This window comes from Tiliqua scincoides, chromosome 4 (genome assembly GCF_035046505.1).
Source record: "Tiliqua scincoides isolate rTilSci1 chromosome 4, rTilSci1.hap2, whole genome shotgun sequence".
NCBI classification, from domain to species: domain Eukaryota; kingdom Metazoa; phylum Chordata; class Lepidosauria; order Squamata; family Scincidae; genus Tiliqua; species Tiliqua scincoides.
This window is the reverse complement of record NC_089824.1, coordinates 118,643,170-118,668,273: the sequence shown is the minus strand read 5'-3', so window position 1 is coordinate 118,668,273 and position 25,104 is coordinate 118,643,170. Positions and strand designations below refer to the sequence as shown.

Below are 25,104 nucleotides of genomic sequence, written 5' to 3'. Positions count from 1 at the left end.
AAGTCCATTTACAAATATATACAGCAGCAGAAAGGTCTACAGCAGTCTCATAGCAATGCAGTTCAGTTAGAGTGGTACAGAGCAGAGTGAAGAAGCAACCAGAAGCTAAAGCCCCAGCCTCCACCTTTACCTTTATACTTCAGTTAGCCAATCAGGTCCCATCTTTGTATTGCACCAGCTTTTGATGACTCAGCATGACTTAGCACTTTCAGCTTGATTACAGACACCTGTTAGAATGACTTTTAGTGCACTTCATGCCCTGTTCAGGCCTGTAAATTCCATATCCTCACAAGCTGCACTTGGAGGACTGTGGCTGATTCTTGGACCTCACCTAAAACAGTTGAAAAATAGAATAAATGTATTCACACATACCATCCTCATAAAAGACAAATACTAAGCTCACTGTCAATTTATTGCACACGAGACAGATAAGAAAAAATAAAGAGGAGTTGTGGAAGCCAATTGGAGGGCTTCCCTGGTCTTCCCAATGCCTTAAAGGCATTAAAAACACCACTTCTGGTTTCTCCATGAAACTGGAAGTTGTATTTTGAGCTCAATTCAAGCTCAGCAGAGGCCAGGGTTAAATGTCCCTGGCCTCTGCTGAGCTCAGAGGCCCCTCTGGAGGGGATGCGCATGGGGGTGCATGCACTGGTTAGAACCGCGGATAAGTGAATATGGGATCTGCAGATATGGGGCCCATTATATTACACACCAGTCAGATTAGGAAAATTTATATTGGAGATGTGGAAATAGTCTTGGCATGTTCATGCATATTTGGTGGTCATGTAGAATAGTTTTTTAAAAATTGAGCAGTGATAGCTAGCTAGATAGATTAGGTAGGTAGGTAGGTAGCCTATGTTAAGCTGAAGCCCCTGCTAGTATATTTCTTAGTACTGTACATGTATAATCTTATGTGAAACAGAAAGTCCTAACCTTAATTTTGAACTTAATCTTTGCAGCAAGGGCTACCATAGCTAGTTTTTGGAAGTAAGGTTATGCCCCTGAAAAACACATTTAAGGATATGTTGGCACATAATGCTATAAATAAAATCACATACACAAAGAAATATTCAATGGGGAATTTTAAGGCATTAGAACAATTTTGAAAGAATTGGATTCCTTACTTGCATTATTGGAACCTCATAATGCCCAGGGAAGCAGAAACTTAGAGATTAGATATGTTACTCAACCGTGAATCAAAATTGCATCACTGCTTTGCATCACTGATTTGTTAGATTAGACCTATCAATAGGCTGTAATGAATAAGCATCTAACAGACTGCCCAACTTTACAGTGCTTTTGCAACACTGCACACTGGCGGAACACATGTGTGGGCCGTATGTGTGTGTGCTCAAATGATAAGTATCTGAATGTGAAATATTTGCTTTTATTGCTTAGATTGACATTATTATTTTTGCACATCCATTTTATGCTTTCCATATTACTTACAACTTAAGCTATGGAATAATGCGTGCCTCACTGGCCTACAAACGAGGGAGCGAAGGAGCCGTGGACCCCAGGTTCCAAGCTGCAGGGGGGTGACACCACTAGAAACCACAATCTCTAAAATTGTGATTTGTAGAAATAATACCATCATATCCTATTCGATGCATAATTTACAGCAAAATGCAATGAAAAAATCTTAGGGCACAATCCTAACCAACTTTCCAGCACTGACATAGCCGTGCCAATGTGGCATGCACTGCATCCTGCAGTGGGAGGCAGTCAAGGGGGGACCTCCTCAAGGTAACGGCATGTTTGTTACCTTACCTTGGGCCTGCATTGCGGCTAGGTCAGTGCTGGAATATTGATTAGGATTGTGCCTCTGTTAAATATCTCCATTCTATCAAAAGTTATGGCCAAAAAATCCAAAAACAAAAATGTCACTGTCTTATGTAACAAAAAGTACATTTCTTTAACTCAAAATGGATCAATGAGACTGAGTGTTTGAAGAAGTAATGAGATGCTATTATGACACAGCATGGAACCAATAAGGTGACACCCTCGGGGGGGGGCACACACACCACTAGTGAGCCAAATTGTGGAAATCATGGTTTTTAGGAACAATGCCATCATGTTATATACCATTTGATGTGTAATTTGTAGCTGAATGCGATGAAACAAACTGCTGGGCTCCCCTCTGACTGCCCTCTTGAGTTACCTCTTCCAGGTGGGTACACCTGGGCTCCGGGTTGAACTTTGGCCGTACTTTGTTTGCTAGGCAGGTAGACCTGGGCTCCCACTTGGACTTGCAGCTCAGATTAATTAATCTTGTCCTGTGGGGGAGGGGTGTCAAAACTTTATGGGCCTTGGGTGCCAAATGACCTTCGTACACCAAGGGGAACTTTATTATTTAAGGTAGATGAAGAAAGAGTTTATTGAACTGATTTTGAGCCTCTTTCTCATCAGTTAAGTACTTCAAGATATAAAGGAGTTCTGTACTTCTGAGTATATCCTAATGGTGTCCAAAAAAAGAAAAGAAAAGAGAGAGATGCTGATGTACTTGATGTATATATCTTTTAACATTATTCTTTAATTTACCCAATGTTGATGTTGCTGGTACTATGGGCGTGTGAAAGAAAGAAAGAAAGAAAGAAAGAAAGAAAGAAAGAAAGAAAGAAAGAAAGAAAGAAAGAAAGAAAGGCCACACTAGAGTCGTGTCAATCCAGCTCGGGGAGCATGGCTACTGAGAACAATGTGCCAGGCATTGGTAGAGCTGGAAATTGTGCTGGCCAGTATAATAGTTTCACTTCCACTGCTTCCACTGCTGATGCAACAAAGGAACCTTAGGGCACAATCCTAACCCCTTATGTCATTGCTTTCCAGCACTGACATAAGGGCAATGCAGCTCTGAGATAAGGGAACAAGCATTCCCTTACTTTGAAGAGGCCTCCGTGAGTGACACCCAACTGCAGGATGCAGCACACGTCCCATTGGCACTGCTGTGCCAGTGCTGGAAAGCACTGACACAAGAAGTTAGGATTGTGCCCTTAGACAATCCAGGCATCAGAGATGGGGGGGGGATTAGGATTTGCACAGAAGGCTGGGAGAACTTTAAAGCTCATGTGGATGTCTGTGATGAAGCAGCCAGGCAGGATGCTGAGGGTTCAGTCTCCTCAAGAGACAAAGGCGGCCAGATAGCCAGGGAAGCCACCCAGAGGTCTTACAGCCCAATCCTGAGCTGCCTGGAGTATGCAGCTACGGCAGCACCAAAAACGGCTGCCAACGCATTCTGTATGCCCAAGGCATCTGCCGGTGGCACCTCGGGAGAAAAGGACTTTTGTCCCCTTTCCTTGGGTAAAGGGAGTAGCCCCGCAATGGTAAAAGCCTTTGTGTTGGGTGGCGAGCCCAACACAGAGGCTTTGTCCCGCCTCTCTCCCTCCCTCTGTCATGCCTCTGCCCCGCACTATCCCCGCCTCCCCATCACACCTCCTTCCCGCCCTCTCTCTGCCCACTCCCACCTCCCCAGAACGCCTCCTCACTGCCTTCTCCCCACACTCCTGCTTTCCTCTCTGCTGCTCAATGCTCACCCAATAGGTGCTCGCCTGACATTAGGGCTCGATTAGGGACAGTGCGCGCCAGCGGTAAGCAGGTATGCAGAGCTCAGAATTCGGCTCTCCCTCATTAAGTGCATTAAATGGAAGTTAACAAATGTACTTCTTATCCCTTTGTCACTGAACATGAACAGATAAAATATCTTTGTTGAGGTCACTTAATTTGGTCCATAAATTCATTTGTTTTTCGATGCTGTCCACAACTCCTGTTGTGCCTGATACTGCACATACATTTGTTTGTATCAGTGGCGTAGTTAGCGGGGAGCGGTCCGCCCAGGGTACCACCCTTTGGGGGTGACACCACAAATGCCCCAACATCACTAACTGGTTAGGAGTAACCCCATCATGCTATATACTGTTGGATGCAGAATTTCCAGCGGAATGCAATGCACAAAACCAGATTGAAATATCTCCTTTCCATCAAAAGTTATGGCCAAAAAAATGGAAACAAAAAATGCATGGAACCCTATGGAAAATGAAACTGAGCCGTATCGCGTGTTTACTCGCGAGTAGGCAAACTTGCCATAGTTTGTCGGACAGGGCAGGCTGAGAGGAATCCAAGGACACCAGAATGGTTCCTATCCAATAAAAGCAGCGCCCAAAAAGCACCCAAGAAAGAAGTCCCTCCCTCCAAGCAGACAAATGTATTGAGCCCTATGGAAAGCCCTATGGAAACTAAGCCACAGGTCACGTTTACTCGCAAGTAAACAAACGTGCCTTGGCTCCTGGTCAAGTAAGGCAAAGAGGAACGCAAGGGTAGTTGCATGGTCCCCATCTAGTGAAAGTGGAGCTCAACAAATGCTCTAGAAGGCAGCACCCCTCCCCCCCAAAGAACAAAACAGGCTTCAGCTGCTAAGGTCCATTTTATTTGTTTTCAGACTTGTAAAGCCAGGTGGGCCCTGATAGTGCTATACTTGAAATATAAGAATTTACACTGAACTGGGCACTGGGGAAGGCTGAAAATCTCACTGATATTTTTTTTTTTTGGGGGGGGGTGTTCTTGCAGTCAGGCTACAGAGAAAATTCATTTGGTGGAACAGGGCTGGCTTCCCCTTATTTAATTATTTGTTTTTCTTTCATTTAATTATTTATAATTATTGATTTTATTGTGCTTGATGATGTCACTTCCAGCCATGACATCACTTCCAGTGGGTCCTGGACAGATTGTCATTCTAAAAAGTGGGTCCCAGTGATAGAAGTTTGCAAACCACTGCCTTAACTCAAAACAGGTCAATTAGACATTCTTGGGGGGGGGGGGAGTGACATCCTAGTGACCAAAATTCTGGAAATTGTGGCTTTTAGGAAGACTACCATCATGTTATATACCATTTGATGCAGAATTTCATCCATTGCTTGTGGGGAAATACTCACTGCATTTATTTCTGACCATTATTACTATTCATTTCAAATCCTGAGCTACTTAGAGGAAGGGTGGTATAAAAAATGTGAATGAATGAATTAATAATTAATTAATAATTAATGAATTATGTCATGTGGGGTGACAAAAATTTATGGACCCTGGGTGTCAAATGACCTAGCTACACCACTGGTTTGTAGATCTCTTCTTTTTCCTTTCATTAATGACTCTTTTGAAAAAAATATATATGTTAAGTATAATTATTCTAAGCAGCACTGCACTGGGTTTCTTGTGTATGTGTGCTGGAAATTACATCTTTTTGAAATGAAAACATACATTTTTAAAAGTTTGCTATTACAAAGGGAGGCCTGACATACATTCTGCACAAAGGGGCACTGATGGAGCTCAGCTCACAGCAAGGCCCATTTCCTGAAGTAAGGGCACCAGAGGCGTAGCTAGAGGGGGGGGCGGTGCACTAAGTTTTGCAGAGAGCCTCCCTGCAGCATGCAAGCGGCTCCTCCCCTCCCCTTTGGAGCCATGGGGGGGGACGGAGTCAAATGGCTGCTGAGGGAAGGGGGAGGAGCCACTTGCATGCTGCAGGGAGGCTCTCTGCAAAACTTAGTGCACCGCCCCTCCTCTAGCAACGCCAGTGAGGGGCACAAATGGAGATCCTCAGCCCTCTATTCCACCGTTGTAAAGACCAGTTAGGATTGGGCTGTGACAGAGCAATCCTATCCACACTTACCTGGGAGTAAACCTCATTGACTATAATGGGACTTACTTTAGAATAAACATGCATAGGGTTAGACTGTGAGACTGTAGCAACGCTTCACTTCACATCAAATTTCTTTATTAGAGTATTATCCTTATTTCAGCTTTGAAACGTATGCTATATTTGCAGATCTAGCTCATTTCATCTCAAATGTTTCCAATGAGTTGCAATAGTTTTAAAACAAAATGTATAACAATTGAAAAATGGGATTTTTAAAAAAACAAACCCCAAGGCTGCAATCCTATACACATTTACCTGGGAATAAGATCCATTGAGCTCAATCAGTGGGACTGATTTCTGAGTGGACATGCATAGGATTGCAGTGAAAGAAATATATAAGTGTATTACAATGCTAGCCTAGCCATGGTTACTCATAAGTAAGTCCCATTGCATTCATTCAAACATATCCCAAGGTAAATAGCAGTAGGAATATAGCCTTAAAATAAGGTGATGAGCAACATGTCTCACACTAGCAGTTGGGAAAGGTAATGGTCTTGATATTAACATATACTCCAAGGGCAAGTTCTTATTTGAGTATGTCTTTTGCTGTGCCTCATACTTTTTAGCTAATACCCTTTAAAAAAAAAGTTTCAAAGGAAGCACCTGAGCACCTCTGCTGACAGGGCTGACCCATCAAAGAGGCCAACTGGTCACTCCAGGCAACAGATTGGTGAGGGGGCACCCATCTCTGTCTGCCTGTTCGACTCTTTCTTCTCTTCTTTCCGCTCCCTGGATTGGAAAAGAAATAGGGGGAAATAGAGGAAGAGGAAATATGGAGAGGAGGAGAGTGCTGAGCTAGATCACTGGAGGGGGGGGGAGCAAAGGTTGGCACATCATTGGGTAAAGAGGGCAGCTTTAGGCATGCTGCCTCAAGCATCAGGAGCTCTTGGGCCAGCTGTACCTGCTGGTGACACTGCTCTTGGAGTTCCACTCTCCTTTGATTACAGCCTTCAATTTACTTGTGAGTTGACTGCACTATAGGCTACTTTTTTAAAGAACATTTTTAAATTTTATTTTTATTTCATATTTCATTTCATATTTCTTCTATTGTTACTACAATTACACTAAAAAAATAAAATTAGCAAACAGTAATAATAATCAAAGAAAGAGATTACCACCTTCTCAGTTTTCTCTTTTTACAAATGAGGTATATTGTGCCTGGTAAAAAGGTTGCTGTGGACAGGGTACTCTAAGTTAATCTAGGATTATGAGATATTTTATCATGGTGTAACTGAACTGCTTTAATTGAAGACAGAAGTCGCAATTTCTTTTCCTAAAACATTAACACTGAAAGCTGGTTTTTAACGTAACACACTTAGGGCCCAGTCCTATCCAACTTTCCAGCACCGGGGCAGCCATAATGCAGCCCTAAGGTAAGGGAACAAAAGTTCCCATACCTTGAGGAAGCCTCTAAGACAGCCTCCCCAATACAGGAAGCAGTGCATACGCCATAGGCACAGCAGCACCGGTACTGGAAAATTGGATTGGATTGGGCCCTTAGTCCTAATAAAGGTGTTTATACTACTATTTTATTTGGTGTGGTTCCTCCCCCCACCCAACATGGCTACTTTTTTAAACATGTACAGAATAATTTAATACACTCCAGGTCAGTTTGAAAAATTGTTAGAAATACAGAGCCAAAATGTTAAGTGAAAGTTTGCTGTCATCTAAACTGATGACAGAGACGCTTAAAAGAGCCTGCATGCTGAAGCACAAAAGGCTTTCCTCAGCCTTATAAGGATGGTGAAATCATTAAGGTGTTGCTTCATACAACTGGTGGAAAGAAGGACTCATATAGAGTAATACAAGGCTGACTATGGGGTTTTGAACATGACTTGACAAACATTTCACATGCATTGGAGAGGCAAGAGCAGGAAGAAAACCTAAACTAAATAAACACAGATAAAGGCTATGACCTGAAATCCACAGACATCAATTCACCTACTGTAAGTATGACTAATTATGTCAGACATTGGAGGAAATTAACAGGGCAGCCAATCAAAGCAATGCACTTACATGTCACTGATTTGAAAGATTTAAAAAAAAATGTATTTGGTTTTGCTCGCTAAATGTATAGATTCCCTTCTAGAGCAAAACAAACATCCATCTAGTTCAACATATAGTTTCCAACAGAGGTTACCCACTGAGAAACTTATCCCTCCCATAGCATGATGGAAATAATAATTTCTTGAGCCCAGCACTTGCCTCTGAGCATGGAGCCTGCATGGAGCTCATAGCTACAGATAACTGCTCGCTGAAATCAGTGGGAACTGAATGTACTTGTTTTGACCTGAACCCATCATGCTATATTTTATAAGACTACATCATTGGCTTATAGATTTCCCCCAAACGTTTTGGTGGCTAAGGCAGAAAAATCTAAATTGCACCCCCTTCAGCTAATAATGCAAGAACTCTCTTGATAATTTGCTGCACGGCACAGTACCATCTTGTGATTTGAGGATTTCCATGGTGATTGTTACCTTAACCTGGTAAGAGTCAATTGTGCTGGGCATGAGTCACCAGAATGGAACTCTGTATAGACTGTACTGTATGGATGTGAAGTGTTCTTTATAGCTGAGTGAGACCTTTTGCCAAATAAGGCTGTCTTTGGGTTAGAGTGAAGTATCTCAGTAGGGATGGGGTTCTAGGAGTTGAATGCATTCTCTCCCCAGTTTCTGGCAAAGACTTGCCATGCTGATAATATTTTCTAAAATGTATCCATTGAATTATACCCCTCCTTGCAAGCAGCTAAAGGGCCCTTAATCAGAAAGCAAATAGGTTCTAAAGGCTTTACAGCAACCCAAGTGAAGGAGTTAGTTGGACTTCCACAATCATAAAGCTAAGTCACACACTGAGGGGTGTTAAATATTATGACAATACACCACAACACAACTGTCTCTCCCATAAATCATATAACCCTCAACTGCACTCTGTTTCTTATAACTTTATGTTTTTTAATGTGACCTTATTTGCATTTGTTATAAAAGTGTTTGCTACCCCAGTTCTGTTCCAAGCTGACTATTCCTGTGAATAAGGAGAACGTAAAGGGTGTGTGTGAAAGTTAGCAAGCACCAGGGGATGAAGTGGCGGTGAATCCAACAGGAGGGTTGAAGTACAAGAGCAAGTGTGGAGGAGAAGAGAGCAGTAGCCCAGAGGATTTCCTGGGAGACACTCTAGCCCACCATTCTACGTTCCTCCACACTTCCTCTTCCCCTGTCCTCCATTTTTCTATACATGGTGAGGGAGGATCAGAATCTGATGGGTCACCAAGTAAGATTGGGCAACATTTGGCATGCCACCTGAGATGCTGCCAAGAGGTCTTGAGCCAGTCCTGCCTCTTCCATCTTGCTAGTACAGTCGATCCCATTCAAGGTGACCAGACATCCTCTTTTTCCAGGACATATCCTCTTTTTTAGCCTCATGTCCTCAAAAAAACTTAAATGTCCTTTCCCCTGTGAGCAGGCAATGTAATAAATTATATGTAATGTAGTTTTAAATTTAATAAGTAATCTAGGGTCCAATCCTATCCAACTTTCCAGCACCAGTGCAACTATAACGCAGCCCTGAGGCAAGGGAACAAATATTCCCATCCCTTGAGGAAGCCTCTGTGACTGTCTTCCCACCACATGGAAAATTGGATAGGATTGGGCCCCTAGTGTTGAAATTAACCACATGAAATCAAGATACATGTGGTTTTAGCTTTCATTTTGCCATGCCCTACATTTTTCTTGGATGTCCTACATTTTGGGGCATCTGGTGCTCTTTTTGCAGTTCTAACATCTGGTCACTCTGATCCCCTCAAGTGATTTTGGACTGGTGACTTTTCTCCCTAACACAGCCATTTTCAACTGTGGCACACTGGTGTGCCGTGAATGGTCCACAGGTGTGCTGTGGGAGTTTGAGGGAGGATCATTTAATAGGGCCAATGGGGGTGTGAACCCCCAACCAACAGCATGGTGTGCCTTGTCAATTGTCAAAAAGCTGATGGTGTGCCATGATAATTTTAGCACCTTGTTGGTGTGCCTGAGATGAAAAAGGATGACAATGGCTGTGTTCAGCCAAATCCCAATCCAAGGTCTGCTTGGAGAATTATGCCCACATTTAGCTAATTAGCACCCCCTTTTTTTTACCCAAGAATGACCCTGGTCCTGCCTTACAGTCCTGCTGAACCCCACCTCCAGGGTAGCTCGCCTGCTCAACCTGCAGAGGTCCTCTCTCCTGCCAGCAGCCTCCCACCACTACAGCAGACCCTTGGTCCTCAGCAGGTCTTGGGCAGAGCAGCCACACACCAAACTCCAGTGTCTCCAGCAGTCTCCAAAGTCCATTCACACATCAGTAGTTCCTCAGTCCGTTAATCCAGTCTCCCCTTCCTCAAGCTTTTCTCCTTCCGCTACCCACACCAAACTCTCCCTTCAGCAGGTGCTTTTATGCCTGAGAGCCCAATTGCCTTCAGTGGCTGCAGCACACCCTTTGCTGAAAGCCCAGGCCTTAAAGGGGCCACTGCAGACACCCCATTCTACCTCCTCGCCAGATCTTCCGGTATTGCACCACAGGCTGCCTTAACACCTCAACTCCATTTCAGCACATGAGTGTGAGCTGCTCTGGAAAGTGGTCAGCGCATTCCCCAAATTCTGGCTCGTTGAGCACCGCACATGGAATCGCATGTGAGCTATTTTGGAAAGAGCTTCCCAGAATTCGGTCACGTCCACCAGGGCGGAATTGGATGCGAGTCCTGCCACCAATTAAGCCTTGGAAAGCTGCACTCGATCCCGGAGACGTGTGGGGAGGGGGGTGGAAGCGTGGCTCCCCCAATCCCAAACTGCTTCAAAGATCAAGGTGTTGGGTGGTGCTGCTGCCTTTTGGGGGTCGTTCTCAGTTCATTGTCCTGGGAATCGCTTCCCTGCCACGACTCTGGTGAAGCAGGGGAAAGGCGAGAACCCAGATTTCTACCCAGGTCAATAGTCAAAGACCTCCCAAGTGGCACCGGCCAGCAAGCCCCTGCCCCTCGCTTCCATCGCCCTACCTGCAGAAGGCGGGGCAGTAACGTTGCCCTCCTCTGCGGGGCTGTTGTTAAGGCTCCTGCCAATGCGCGGGAACAGCTCAGGACGCACGAAGTAGTCCGGAGGGACCTTGTCCAAAGGCGCCAGCATCGTCCGCTGCATGGCCACCTGCAAGATCCCCGCCGCGGAGGAACGGGCTTTGCGGGTCCAGCGTGGAGCGTAGGAAATGCCAACACGAAGATCGCCTCCTTTCCAAGGGGTGAAAAGAAAGTGTGGTAGAGAGAGACTCACAGCCCAATCCTATCCACACTTTCCTGGGAGTAAGCCCCATTGACGCTAATGGGACTTACTTCTGAGTAGACCTGCATAGGATTGGGCTGTGACTCCCCAAGCAGTTCAGAATCAGCAGTGTCACTGAGGGCACAATCCCAGGCATGTCTACTCAGAAGTAAGTCCCACTGCGGAAAGTAAGTCCTTTCTGGGAGTAAGTTAGTGGGGCTTACTCCCAGGAAAATGTGGATAGGATTGTAGCCAAAGAGCCCATTCTATGCATGCCCACTCAGAAGTCCCATTAGAGTCCATAGGGCTTGCTCCCAGGAAAGTGCGGATAGGATTGTAGCATAAGAACAAAATCCTATGCATGTCTACTTAGAAGTAAGTCCCATTAGAGTCAATAGGGCTTGGTCCCAGGAAAGTGCGGATAGGATTGCAGCCTAAGAGCCCAAGCCTATGCATGTCTACTCAGAAGAAAGTTTCATTAGAGTCAATAGGGCTTGCCCCCAGGAAAGTGTGTTTGTAACTCCTTTCTGGGAGTAAGTCAGTGGGGCTTACTCTCAGGAAAGTGTGGATAGGATTGTAGCCAAAGAGCCCAATCCTATGCGTGCCTACTCAGAAGTCCCATTAGAGTCAATAGGGCTTGCTCCCAGGAAAGTGCGGATAGGAGTGTAGCCTAAGAACCCAATCCTATACATGTCTACTTAGAAGTAAGTCCCATTAGAGTCAATAGGGCTTGCTCCCAGGAAAGTGCGAATAGGATTGCAGCCTAAGAGCCCAATCGTATGCACGCCTACTCGGAAGTAAACTCCATTAGAGTCAATGGGGCTTAATCCCAGGAAAGTGTGGCTAGGTTGGCAACCGCAGCCACAGCGCGCTCTGCGGCACTAGCTCCCGGAGAGGCGCGCACAGCGCGCAAGGCTTCCCGCAGGAGGCCGCATTTGTGATGTAGCAGCGCTGCTCACGCACAGCAACCGATGCAGCCCCCCCCCGCCGCCCCTTTGCAGGAGCCCCAGCAGGCTCCCGGGCGGAGGGATCGGTGCAGAGCAACCCCCGCCCCCCCTCCGCCCTCAGGATAGAAGGCGGAGCCTGGAACTTCCGAGCGGTGCCTCCGGAGATGAGTCAGCGGCGCCAGTGCTTAAAGGCGGACGCGGCCAGCCCGACCTGCAGCAAAGCATCTCGTGCGCCAGCTGAAGCTGAAGGACGGGCTGCTGGAAGCCGAAGGTTCAGCGAGGTCGCTGCGTTTATTTATTTGCTCTCGCTCGGCTGCCCGCCTGAACAATGATCGCCCTCTGCCTCATCCTCTTCTCGCTCCTGCCTCTGGGCCAGTTGACATGTGAGTATAGGGCTCACTGGGGATTTCTTTGGGAACCCTTTGGGATTTCTTTTTTTTTAAGACAAATGATGCCACTGTGTTACACGAGAAATTGATGTTTACACTGAATTTTTAATGTTCCTTAGGGCCAAGTCCTATCCAACTTTCCAGCCCTGGTGTAGCCGCAATGCAGCCCCAAGGTAAGCCCTTTAGGACTGCCTCCTCCCCACAGGGTACAGCACATGCCTCACTGGCATGATTGCACTGGCACTGGAAAATTGGATAGGATTGGGCCCCTTATACAATTCAATCTTTTTTTCTTGAGGGGGCAGGTATCAAAACTTTTCAATTTATCTTTAATTCTTTTGTCAATCCCATTGCCCAAGGCAGTGGTTCCCAAACTGTGAGCCATGGCTTCCCAGGGAGATGTGGAAATGAGCTAGGGGAGCCATGGAATCCTTGTGAGAAATCCACCACCCTATGCAATGTATAGTATTGTAGCCTTAATGCAGAGCCACAGCCAATGGCCCAGCAGGTCAAGGGAGCTGCCAGCCAAAAAATTTGGGAACCACTGCCCTAAGGCATTATAGTACACACTGTATTATACAACTGTATAGTGTAAATTGTGACTGAACAATTGTGGCTATGCCAAAAATAGTGATACTTTTGAAATCTGTCTACCAAAATTAATAAAGGAACCTCAAAATATTCAGGTAAAACATGAAATTGTTCAAATTTTGTTACACAGTGTAGTTCAAGGTACTCTAAAGAGTTAAATAATGAGTGGGAAATTTGGAATATTTCAGTTGTGGAAGAAACTGTTGAGAACAGCATCTTTCTGAAATGAGGGTGTGGGTTTTTTCTGGTTTCTTGGGGACTACTAGGGGATGTTTGACAGGCAGTCCTCTCAAAGGAGGCAATAGATAAGAACATAAGAACAGCCCCACTGGGTCAGGCCATAGGCCCATCTAGTCCAGCTTCCAGTATCTCACTGCGGCCCACCAAATGCCCCAGGGAGCACACCAGATAACAAGAGACCTCATTCTGGTGCCCTCCCTTGCATCTGGCATTCTGACATAGCCCATTTCTAAAATCAGGAGGTTGCACATACACATCATGGCATGTAACCCATAATGGATTTTTCCTCCAGAAATTGGTCCAATCTCCTTTTAAAGGCATCTAGGCCAGATGCCATCAACACATCCTGTAGCAAGGAGTTCCACAGACCAAGCACACACTTAGCAAATAAATATTTCTTTCTCTGTCCTAACTCTCCCAACACTCAATTTTAGTGGATGTCTCCTGGTTCTGGTGTTTATTCATTTCAGTATTTTATTTTTAATAAATTAGACTTGATACTACCATGGTATGTGATCGCATTTGGGGAAATGTTACAGACCTGTACTTTGAACAAGCTGCTATGTATATTCTTTTAATAATGATAGTTAATGGGACTTACTCCTGGGTAAGTGTGGTTAGGATTGTTAAAAATATTCCTCCTTGATGATGGCACATCCGGTCATGACATCACTTCCAGTGGGTCCTGATAGATTCTCATTCTAAAAAGTGGTTCCCGGTGCTACATGTGTGAGAACCACTGCTCTAGAGGACCCCAGAGCTCAGTCTTTACAATAACTCTCTCAAATCCTTTCAGGCAATCCTTGCTGTTCAAATCCATGCCAGCACAGAGGAATCTGCATGACAAAAGGTTTTGACGGATATGAATGTGACTGTACACGGACTGGATATTATGGAAGAAACTGTAATACTCGTATGTATTTCAGAAAGTTATATTTGCATGACCTACCCCAGGAAGTCCTTAAACATGCATAACAAAATTTTATTCATTATTTTGCCCTTATTTTTGTTTATTGTTGTGCTTTATTCTATATAGCTGAATTCTTTACTTGGCTGAAAACTACATTGAAACCTACTCCAACTACAGTTCATTACATTCTCACCCACTTCAGAGTGGTCTGGAACATCATCAACCACATTCAATACTTGCGCAATGCCATCATGGGATACGTCTTGATGTGTAAGTCTCTATCTCTTAAATCTCAGATTGGTTCCCACAACATGGTCTTGAGCATGCCCCTCGGTGAAGCTAAGCTGTAAGTTCCATGATGGAAGACAGATAAGATTTAATGTAATCTTAGTAGGGAATTACACAGGTTGGGGTGATTCATAAACCTATATTTGCTAATCAGAATTTGAACACTGCATTAGTGTATACCCCACTGAAATAATGAAAGGTTAGTCTAGAGGAGCATCTGAAGGATCTGGCTGTGAGAGATTTTCATCATGGAATGTGTCCATAGGCTATATACATAGCCTATGTGTATAGGCTATGTGTTCATAGGAACTTGGAATCAGTTCCAAGTCATTTTAGTGTTAGGGAAGATATTCTGACAAAAAAAAAAACTCCCATAATGTGTGACCAGCGCCAAAGACCAACTTCACTAACTTAAACATATGGCAGCGCAATTCACACCTGTACTTGAATGGGCAAAGCCATCTCTGTACCAGCTCAAAGTGTCACATCATGGCACGTTTGCACCTACTGTAGAGCTGGCTGGGCCACTGCGGATGCCTGTGTCGGCTTGGCAGTGTCAAATCCTGACCCTGCACCAACCAGCACTGGTATGATTGTGCCTGGTGGCACAGGGGCATGGGGAGGGTGGTTTGGAGGCAGGGAGGGTATATTTTTGGTCAGGGGAGCATGCTATGGGGGGAGAATTGGATCCAGGAGGGGAGTTGGTTGAGGCCTCCTACATATCCTAATCCCAACTCCCAGACCGGGCAGCCTTATGTAGGCTTCCCGGATCTGTGCTAGCTATTGAGCTGCCACAGATTTGAGAAGCCTCATAGGGGGTGGCTAGGGATTTACTTGGAGTAAGGGGAAATATATCCCCTTACCCTGAGGAGCCTCCAGCCTGCTCCTAAGCTGCATTGGATGAGACCTGGCTGCACCAGACCAATGGATTGATGGGTGGCCAGTGGCTTCTCCATAAAAGAGAAACCATCTGGACTTCAGAATTACTGCCTAACAATTTCCAGAACCTGTTTAGTGAGCACTATATGCTTTACAATCTAGGATGGTAAACTATAATTAATTTCCCTCTTACTGGCGAAGAGGCAGAGAGAATGCTTTACCTAAGGCCATTCAGTGCACTGTGGGTTTGAATCTAGATCTACGTCTAACTCAGTGCTCAGCAGTTGTGTTGCCAGGCCCAGTGTCCTCAGGGGCAGGTGACACCATTAAGCAGTATAGTGCGCACACCCTGTGCCTGCGCTGTCACCCCCTTCCCAGCGCATGTGCGACCCTCGTCACTTGGAGCTGCAAGGAGACAAGGGCAGGTTGTCAGGCTGATTTTACTTGCCTGCGCAAGCAAGATAAGCGCAATTGCCCCATCCGCCTCAGTGGAGATGGCAGAAAACTGTCATTTCGTGGCGGTGGAGCAGTGTACCCCCTAGCCCTGCCATAGCTATGCTACTGGTGCAGGCTGCCGGACAATCACCACTTTGCCATGGGGGGAGCAATGTGCTGTGCCACGGCTACCTTTGAGTAGCTGTCTTGAAACTTAACTCGATATTGAGTCTTCTTTGTTATAAAGCATTTAGTGTGAACATTTTGAAATATTTCCTTTTTTTTTTTCCTTTTAGCAAGATCCCATTTAATTGAGAGCCCGCCAACATACAACAGCAAATACGGTTACAAAAGCTGGGAGGTTTTTGCAAATCTCAGCTACTATGCTAGAGCTCTCCCACCAGTTCCGCCTGATTGCCCAACTCCTTTAGGTGTGAAAGGTAAGGATGAAGACCTGTGTGTGTGTGTGTGTGTGTGTGTGTGTGTGTGTGTGTACGTACACACACGTACTTTGGACAGGAAAATGGATGGGAATATTATCCTCACTCAAAGAGTAAGCATAATAGTTTAAGTTCAAATCAGTGCTCTGAGATTCAAGTCAGTTCAGAGACAATGATTAATTAAACTGCTCAGTCTTTGAAGTAAGCTTACTTAAGACTAGTGGTACTGTTCCAATAGGAAGTCTTCAAAAATGTAACATTCATCGTGTTGACTATATAAAGAGGGTACACAGTTTAAATATTAAACAGTGCATTATGCTCTGAAAAAACTTCCATTTTTGACTGTATTGCCAAATATTAGAAAATTTTCAGATAAGTAGAATTGCAAAACACTGGATGCTTCTTGTTCAGTAGAAATTGGCCCAATGAAACAACCTGCTAAACTTAGAGGAACAGGAAAAGGCAGAATTCAATCTAGTAGATGTAAAACTTCTAGTAAGATCATAACAACCAGAGGAATAGCTGTACTGATTAAATATATAGTATTTAGTATAGTACATACTGATAGTATATGTAAACAAACGAATTCTAATCTGCCAAGGAGCAATCAACATTCTCCATCGTATTGATTTCCCTTATTAAACTTTTTGCAGAGCAAACATCCTATGGGGAGAAAAAAAGTTCTACAGTTTTCATATACACACTTCACATGTGAAATATAAGTTATCGCTTTACATTTCAGGCAAAAAGGAGCTTCCAGATTCCAAGGTCATTGTGGAAAGATTACTGCTCCGGAGAAAATTTATTCCTGATCCTCAAGGCACAAATTTGATGTTCGCATTTTTTGCCCAGCATTTCACTCATCAGTTCTTTAAGACGGATTTCCACAGAGGACCAGCCTTCACAAATGCTATTGGTCATGGGGTAAGACTGCAGAACTGTGACTCCAACTGATTGGTTGGAACATACATACTTTGTCACCCTGTGTGGTGGGAGGGACAACAGGCTGCATATGAGACTGTTGTATAAATACTGGAGTAGGCACATTGCACAACAGGTCTCTCTCTGAAGTAACCCAGAAAGAGGGGAGGAGCAGCTGCGTAAACCACCCTGAGCTCTTTGGAGGAAGGGTATAAAAATGTGATAAAATAAATAAATAAATAAGATACGATCCCCTAAACATTATTGCTCCTACTCATGTCTGGATTAGTGTCTTCAATGAAGTCAGTCATTGAATTAACTATCTGAAGCATACGACTCTGTATTACTTTGCATTGTGCCATTATATAATAGACTTCTGAAAACAATGAAGAGTTCTTAACTTTTGGTTGAATTGTGCCCAAATAATGTATTTGACAGACAATAGAATAAAGTCCCATTGACTTAACTCAATGGAAGAACTCTCCCTTCCATTTTATTTCCTTACCAGTGTACTAATGCTTTGAAATGTTATAAAGAGATGCCTGATTTCAGTGGAACATACAATGCGCTCAACTTGCTCTTGGTGCCATCCAGGATATTTAGAAACATTCCGTCTATTTTGTCAAGGGTTAAGACTAGGTCTTTTTTTTTTTAATAACAAGCTAGATCAGTGGTGGTCATACTGGTGGGTCATGACCCACCACTACTGAAACATAAAAGGGGCACTTTCCCCTTAAGGAGAGTGATCCAGAAATGGGTGCCTCAATGGCACCACAGGCACCGCAGATATCCAGGAGCATTTTAACATACCCAGGGGGATGTTCAACCTCCCAGATGATTCTGGAGGCTCGCAGCTCCCTTGGCAAGCCTCCCCAATCTGCCATCGGAGCCCACTGCTGCAGAGGGGAAACTTGCCAATGGGGCTGTGAGTCTCCAGAATCATCTGGGAGGTGGACAATCCACCAGGTATGTTAAAATGCTCCTGGGTTCCCACGGTGCCATGATTGCTGCGGTGCCATCAGGGGACCCCTTCCTACACCCCAGTCCTGGCCCTCGTCAAAACTTACCAGCAGTTGTCAGACTCCCAGAGAGTTTGGGAACCACTGAGCTAGATCACTCTTAGTTTAACCAGGCACTGGTTTTGGCTTAATGTTCCTGTTGTTTGTTATTTGAACAGGTTGATCTAAATCACGTCTATGGAGTCACTTTGGAGAGGCAAGCGAAACTGAGACTATTTAAGTATGGAAAGCTGAAATATCAGGTTGGTTTAATAATTATTAAATAGTAGTAGTAGCTGTAACAGTAGTGATTAACTCTACATTTGCAGCATAATCAATACCCAGCCTGGTTAGGATTGAATCATATGTGTTCTTAATTGTGAATTGGATTGTTGTCTTAGGCAGAAATTTGGTGGCAATTTCAGGTGTGATTCTTGCTCTTATTAATTTTTTTTAATTCAGATGATCCGCGGAGAGATGTATCCACTCACTGTGAAAGAAACTCAGGCAGAAATGAACTATGCACCCAGTGTTCCTGAGCACCTGAAATTTGCTGTGGGCCATGAGGTCTTTGGTTTGGTTCCAGGACTGATGATGTATGCTATATTATGGTTCCGTGAACACAACCGAGTCTGTGACATTCTTATGAGAGAGCATCCAGAATGGGAAGATGAGCAACTGTTCCAAACTGCTCGACTGATCTTGATAGGTAAGTCTGACAAATGGGTATTTTAACATGTGATTTGTTGCTGAAGTCTGCTGCCACAGGATGAAGTGACTGCCACTAACTTCAATGACTTGAAAAATGGTTGAGGCAAATTCATGGGGCGGGGGGAGGGGAAATGTCAACAACTATTGGTAGGATAGTTAAATGGAACCTACCTTTTTGCAGGCAGTTGACCTCTGAATACCCAGTTCTGATGGAAAAGAGTGGATAACCATTGCCTTTGTGCTCTGCTTCTGACATCTGGCTGGAAACAGAATGCTTGGCTCAATTGTTGCTTAGTCTGATCAGGCACAGCAGTCTTTAAATGCTGTGGTTTTACTGTTGGAATAGAAATGCACAGGTGGTGGGATGTTAGGTTTTCTCATCTGCAGGCTGAACAAGTGAGAATAGCAGGATTACGCATTTGGTATTGAACAGGAAGCCAAACTGAGAATGTCTTTAAACCAAATAGGAGAGACCATCAAGATTGTGATTGAAGACTACGTACAGCACTTGAGTGGCTACCACTTCAACCTGAAATTTGATCCAGAGATTCTGTTCACCCACCGATTCCAGTATCAGAATAGAATAACGACAGAGTTCAACACCCTCTATCACTGGCACTCACTTCTGCCTGAGACTTTTCTAATCCAGGATGAAGAGTACACTTACCAGCAGTTCATGTTCAACAACTCTATCCTGTTGGATCATGGCCTTTCTGAAGTAGTGAGAGCTTTCTCCAGGCAAAGTGCTGGAAGGGTAAGCATTCTGTGTTGATGGGGTTTTTGCTTGCTAACAGTTATGCAGCCCTCATCTTGAGGTGGTGGGGCACAACTTTCCTCCATAACTTCACTCCCACAACTGATAGTGTTATAACTTCTGATGACTGATCAGAGAAAGGTACTTGTGAGATGCTAGGAACAGCTTGGCATGACCTGTATTTTTCTGTAATAGCTGTGTGTGTTGCTCTTCCCATGTCATATTTTCAAACATAGGATATGAATGAGCTCCTGCTATACACGTCTTGACCGTGGCAGACTTGCCCCTGCCCACTCCTGGGTCAAAGGTCTGCGAAGCTGCCCCCACAAAATGCCGCCTCCCCCACATATGAAGCTGACCCCCTATCTTTGGAGTGTGGTGGAGCCTTGTGTGACTGTAGGACTGACTGAGGACAACCTCCAGAAAAATGGCAGTTTCCAACTATGTCGTGGACCTAAGTGAGGCTTCCCATGCAGTCCTAGATTTGTGCGAACTTGGTGTCCGGAGCATTTGCCCCGCCTGCCCAGTGCTAGGTCCGCTGCTGACCCTGGAAGCTAATTTTCCCCCACTTGATTTCTGTGAGACTTAGGACCCAATCCTATCCAATTTTCCAGTACAACAAAGGTTCCCATACCTTAAGGAGGCCTCTGTGACTGCTGCCCCACCACAAGATGCAGGACATGCCCCATTGGCACAGCTGCACCAGCACTGTAAAATTGGATAGGATTGGGGCTTTAGTTGTTTTCTAGATCAATTTATACACAGTGGTTAATATAATAAACATTTTTGGTAAATATTTTTTTTTTCTGTCTAAATACCTGTGGAAATAAAGCTATGGAAAGAATGGTCATAAATCTGTAATGAAAGCGACCTTTCTTCCCCCCTGAATATACAAAAGATGGTTTTTCTATTTCTAGCCAAGCCTTTCTCCCCTACCAGCTAATTTTCCATGTGGAACCCAGACCCAGGCTCTCCAAGAACACATCCTCAGTTTGTCAGCCTGGTTAAATGTTGACCCATTTTCTTCTGTAGAACAAGTAGGCCACCTTTTCATCTGTCAGGCAAAGAGAACTGAAAATGCTCATTCTCACCAAACAATCCATTAAAATATACTACCTTCCCTATTTTATAATTTCCCTTTGGCACCAAGGTAGCAAGAACTAAAAGATATTGTTAAATAAATTTAGCTCTTTTTGGAGATCACTCCAAATTCATATGCTGAAGCCAAAAAGAGTTTTGTTTGGTTCCTCACGCAACTTTTTTTTCTGGAAAACAGATCTCTGGGGGAAGGAATATTCCTGCAGTAGTGCAGCACGTAGCAAAAGCCTCCATTGACCACAGCCGAAAGATGAGATACCAATCTTTAAATGCCTACCGGAAACACTTCCTGCTGCAACCTTTTAAATCATTTGAAGATCTCACAGGTAAGACTTATTCCTTCTTATTCTCCTTACACACTTATTCCAGTGTAAGGAACCACTTCTCTTGATGGACAGAATTGTGTAGCTCAAAGGTACACATTCTTGCTTTGCATGTGGAGAATCCCAGGTTCGGTTCCTGGCATCTTCAGTTAAAGGATTGCAGCTGGAACTTCAAAAGTAATGGAGCTGGGAAAGACTTTGGGTATCCATTACCAAAGGCCTAGATGTGCCAGTGGTCTGCAGTCTAGAGAATCAAACCTCCTTCTTCCCAGAATTGAATTGGAAAAATGACTGACATCAGGTCTTACGTGAAACTAGGATAATAGGATTTGCTCCAAAGGGAAATTCTCGAACAACAGAATGTTTTACTATTTTATCTTACTTGATTACAGGAGAAAAAGAAATGGCTGCCGAACTTGAAGAGCTCTATGGAGATATAGATGCTGTGGAACTATACCCAGGCCTAATTGTTGAAAGACCACGTCCTAATGCCATCTTTGGCGAAACCATTATAGAACTTGGGGCACCATTCTCCTTGAAAGGCCTCATGGGAAATGCCATCTGCTCCCCCGAATACTGGAAGCCAAGCACTTTTGGAGGCAAAGTGGGCTTTGACATAGTTAACACAGCCTCCATCTACAAGCTCGTCTGCAACAATGCAAAAGGCTGTCCTGTCACAGCTTTCCATGTCATAAACCCCAAAACAGCAGCCACAATTAACGTTAGCACCTCCAGAGCAGCAAGAGATGAGGTCAATCGCGCGGTATTACTGAAAAAGCCATATGCAGAACTATAAAGTGCCTCTACCTGCGTATATACTTTTTAATTTTATTTATTTATAGCATCTAACTTATTTATAATATTTTTATATTTAAAACAAAAATTCTGTGGAATTTTTGTGTGTGTGGGGGGGGGTCCAACCCGGGATGCTTTACTTAAAGGGAGTTTTGCTTTACAACTTGCAAGACTGTATCCCTTGGGTTTTAATCATATCTTCTGTACCAGAATGACGTATTCCAAAATGGATAAGGGCATTGCATTTGCTGCTTGAAAACTTGAGAATAAGCAACTCAGATTTTTAAAACTTGACCAAAACATCCTAACTGTATGGAATTGGGTTTGGTGGCATTAACACATCCTGCACAAGAAATTTGTAAAACGGTCCCTTTTTGATAGAACCCTTTTCACAGGGCCACTGTGAGATACAGGAACCTGGGCTAAATGGGCCTTGGCCTGATTCTGCAGGGCTCTTCTTATGTTCTTGTGATAGCCTACCAAATGAATGAGGTGAAAAGGAGTAGCTCTCCAAACTGAAGCATTTTGAGCTCTATTGATTTTAATGGGGGAGACTTGCTCGGTAGGATGTAAAAAGCGTTCAATTTGAGTGTGTGTGCATGAATTGATATCAGGTCAGGAAATTGAAAATTAGCTTTTACTACCTCTCTAATATTGTACAATGTAAGATTTTTGAAAAGAAGCTGATCTTCATCTTCTGACTTGTCTAGTTCCCTTGTTTTACAAATACTGTCTTTTCCATTTCAAGAAACAAAATATTGTCCTGTAACTTAGAGGAACTGAAAGCAGCTGTCGTATAATAGTTACATTGTAACTCCATTTGAAAAGTCATGTGTGCCCTGAAAAAGGATGTGGTGGATGATTATAGGTGAGAACCTTGCATTTCTCTGTGTAGTACTATGAAGCTAAGTTTCAGATTACTTAAACTCTTTAGTAACCAATCCTGATATTTGAAAACCAGTAACTTGAAAAAGGAAAGAGTTGACAAACTTTCTGCTTTCAAAAAACAGAATCCTTCCAGCTTTTTACACTGTCAACTTTCTGCCCTGTTTGATGTGTGTTTGACTAAAACCGCAAATTGCAGCATCTTAACTTGTCCTTGCACAAGTGTGGAGATTGCAAATTGAAACTACAGAATAACACTAAAGAGCATTCTCCCATAGCTAATGTCTTAAAAAATGGCCTCCATTGTCACAAACTGCCACAAAGGAAGTGTGAGTGGTTTGTGGTTCTGTTTTTCGTGCTTCCTGTGTGATAAGCAAATTGAGGCTCTAAACAAGCCCATGAGATGTGCAAGTTCTAGATGCTAAATGCAATAAAGATCTAACAACCAGCACTGAATTTAATACTGTTTGAGCTCTAGTACTGTAGGTACCAGAATTTTTTTAATTCAGCACTTTATACATTTTAGATTTGGGACACTACATTTCAGTTAAAACAGTAGTCAAAATTGAGATCAATCATAGTTGCTGTCTAGTGGAACTGTAACTTGCACAATTTCAACCCTCTTGCACTGTATATGCAAGCTATTGATTTCTGTAGCTCAAGAAAAGTAAAGAACAATATGGAACTGAACAAAGTACATGGTTAGAGTCTTAATTTTAAATGTGCTTGTACTGTACTCATGATATTTTGCTGCAAAGATTCTTTGAAGCCCAAGAGTTAAAGGAGGCCTTGGCATAATCAGGGAGATTATTGATTGTGTAATTGATTATTGATTGTGTGTAAAAGTACTATCTCCCAGGTCTTTCTCTATTTAAAAAAAACAAAACTTCAAAAAGATACTCTTCTTCCTAGTCTAGCCAATCCATTCTCCAATTGCTTACTCTGGGTGCAATCTATCTTAGTTTGTGAACCTGATGACAGAACCTGTCTGCTTTTTTTTATGAAACAAAATCAGCTGTAGGTGCTGTATCATTAAGTATTTATTATGATGTTGGTGCTTTGTTTAGTAGTACACTGTAAGATGCCAGACAATAGAACCATGTCTTCCTCTGCATCATGTTTGGCATGCCTCCCTCTAGCACTGATCTTGTAATGTTGCTGTTTTTATAATATTTGTTATTTGCCACAATCAGCTGGTCTGGGTTGGGGGTGCTGGATTATTGGCAGGAAGGAAGCCAAGTGTGTGGTGGGGGTCTGGAAAAAGTGTGTAATGCCCTACCCACTGATTCTCTGAGATTTCGGCACAACCAACTTTCCTGAGTTGTGACCTTTTTTGATGATTTTATACTGTAATTTTTTAACGTTCTACGAAGTGTATAACAGTATGATGGATGATGGATGTATACTGTATCAACAGTATGATGATTTAATTCTAATAAATTATTTCAAAACAAGCATTTGGTGTGAGTGGCTTTTTCTTATCTCGCTGCAATGCAGAACTAACGTGGAATTCAGTAGAGGGTAAATGTGTGGAGAGTGGTATGTGGGGGAATGGTGGAATGTGAGTACTTGCAGTGGGAACAGTGGTCACTAGCTTCAGTGGTTTTAAAAGGATTTAGACATACTTATGGAGGATAGAATACAACCCTAAAAGAATCCTAATGGATGTAGAGATAGCAACGGTGCCTGTGGTGAAGTTCTAGAGGCAGATGGTTGCAGAAGGAAAATTTGAATAAGATTGCTGGATTAGATGGGTTTGGATCTGATCTGGCAAAGCATTCACAGAAGCAGTGTCCAAGGGACTGAGGAATATACCCACTTTGGTTTTTCAGAGCAATTTGAGGGCAGTATTAAACTTCCACCCCCCAAAAATGCTCCTTCTGGCAAACTACCACCAACCCTTAACACTGAGGCTGTCATTGCTAATGGAATACAACCCCTGGTATAAAACTTAACCCAGCCAAAAAGTTCATTCTGTCAAGGCTGTTGGCTCACATGTCTTGGAACATGTGTACTAACATGCACACATTGTGGCAAAGCTGTGTTTGAGGGAAATGGCTGCCATGGGTAATGCCAAGTAGAGGGTGGAGCATAAACCTGACCCCTTCACCCCTCTCCTCTGAAGCTTAGTCTAGGACAGTGATGGCTAACCTTTTAGAGACCAAGTGCCCAAACTGCAACCCAAAACCCACTTACTTAATGCAAAGTGCCAATAGGCAACTTAACCAGAATACTGAGGTGTTCCTTTAGAAAAATAACTCATACATTAACATCTTTGTGCTGCTTCCCTCAGCCTGTGCTGCGCAGTGTAGAGTGCTGGCTGGTTGGCTCTATGAGCGGCTGGAACACAGGAACATAAGAAGAGCCCGCTGGAGCAGGTCAATGGCCCATCTAGTCCAGCTCCTGTATCTCACAGTGGCCCACATCTATAATAAGGAGGTAGCACATACCCAGCAGGGCTAGTAACCCATGATGGACTTTTCCTCCAGAAATTTGTCCAATCCCCTCTTAAAGGCATCTAGGCTAGATGTCATCACC

General features: G+C 43.7%; 1 protein-coding gene across 1 annotated transcript; it reads left to right on the top strand.

Annotated features, from left to right (window-relative positions):
- The first annotated feature begins 12,155 nt into the window (after positions 1–12,155).
- On the top strand, positions 12,156–23,957 carry PTGS2 (prostaglandin-endoperoxide synthase 2). The gene is made up of 10 exons (XM_066623963.1): positions 12,156–12,292; positions 13,926–14,042; positions 14,166–14,309; positions 15,938–16,081; positions 16,824–17,005; positions 18,180–18,263; positions 18,463–18,709; positions 19,179–19,465; positions 20,742–20,889; positions 21,279–23,957. The coding sequence occupies exons 1-10, from the start codon at positions 12,238–12,240 to the stop codon at positions 21,680–21,682; spliced, it is 1,812 nt and encodes a 603-aa protein (XP_066480060.1). The 5' UTR covers positions 12,156–12,237; the 3' UTR covers positions 21,683–23,957.
- Positions 23,958–25,104: the final 1,147 nt, after the last annotated feature.